At 79.1% G+C, this 503-nt stretch overlaps 1 protein-coding gene across 3 annotated transcripts in view; it reads right to left on the minus strand.

The window, feature by feature from the left end:
- The window catches only part of NF1 (neurofibromin 1), a 79,861-nt gene extending 79,752 nt beyond the window's left edge, over positions 1-109 (minus strand). For all 3 annotated transcript variants that reach the window (XM_027660129.1, XM_027660128.1, XM_027660131.1), the window contains exon 1: positions 1-109. In XM_027660129.1, the coding sequence (XP_027515930.1) occupies positions 1-58 (58 nt within the window). In that variant the 5' untranslated portion in view covers positions 59-109.
- Positions 110-503: the final 394 nt, after the last annotated feature.

Genomic DNA, 503 nt, shown 5'->3' on the forward strand with positions numbered 1-503 from the left:
GCTCGTCGAAGCGGTTCACCACGGCCTGCACCCACTCCACGGGCTTGTGCGCCGCCATGTCCCGCCGCGCCCGCCCGGGGAGCGGCGGGTCCGGCGGGCGGGGTCGGGGTCGGGCCCTCAGCGCGCGGGGCCCGCCATGACACCTCACCGGAAGCGGGAGCGCGCGCCGCCCCCGCCGCCGCGCCCGGGGCACTCCGAGCGCGCTCTGCGCCTGCGCACCGCCCCCGCCCGCGTCCGCCCGGCCCTGCGCCTGCGCAGCGCCTGCGCCACCGGAGGGGCAGGGCAAGAGGCGGGGGGGCAGGGGGCGGGGCCTGCGAGGGGCGGAGCTTGTTTTGTGAGGGGCGGGGCTGTCCCCCTGAGGGGGGGGGGGGGTGTCCGTGAGGGGAGCGGGCGGTCCCCCGGGACTGACTGCCCCTGACCGCCCGGGACCGCCCCGCACACGGGAACGGGGTCCTGAAGTGTCCCGTGAAATCACCTACCCAGCAACCCCCGCACACCCCGCT

The sequence above is a fragment of the Corapipo altera genome, unplaced genomic scaffold (assembly GCF_003945725.1).
Source record: "Corapipo altera isolate COAL_440 unplaced genomic scaffold, ASM394572v1 271, whole genome shotgun sequence".
Taxonomy (NCBI): domain Eukaryota; kingdom Metazoa; phylum Chordata; class Aves; order Passeriformes; family Pipridae; genus Corapipo; species Corapipo altera.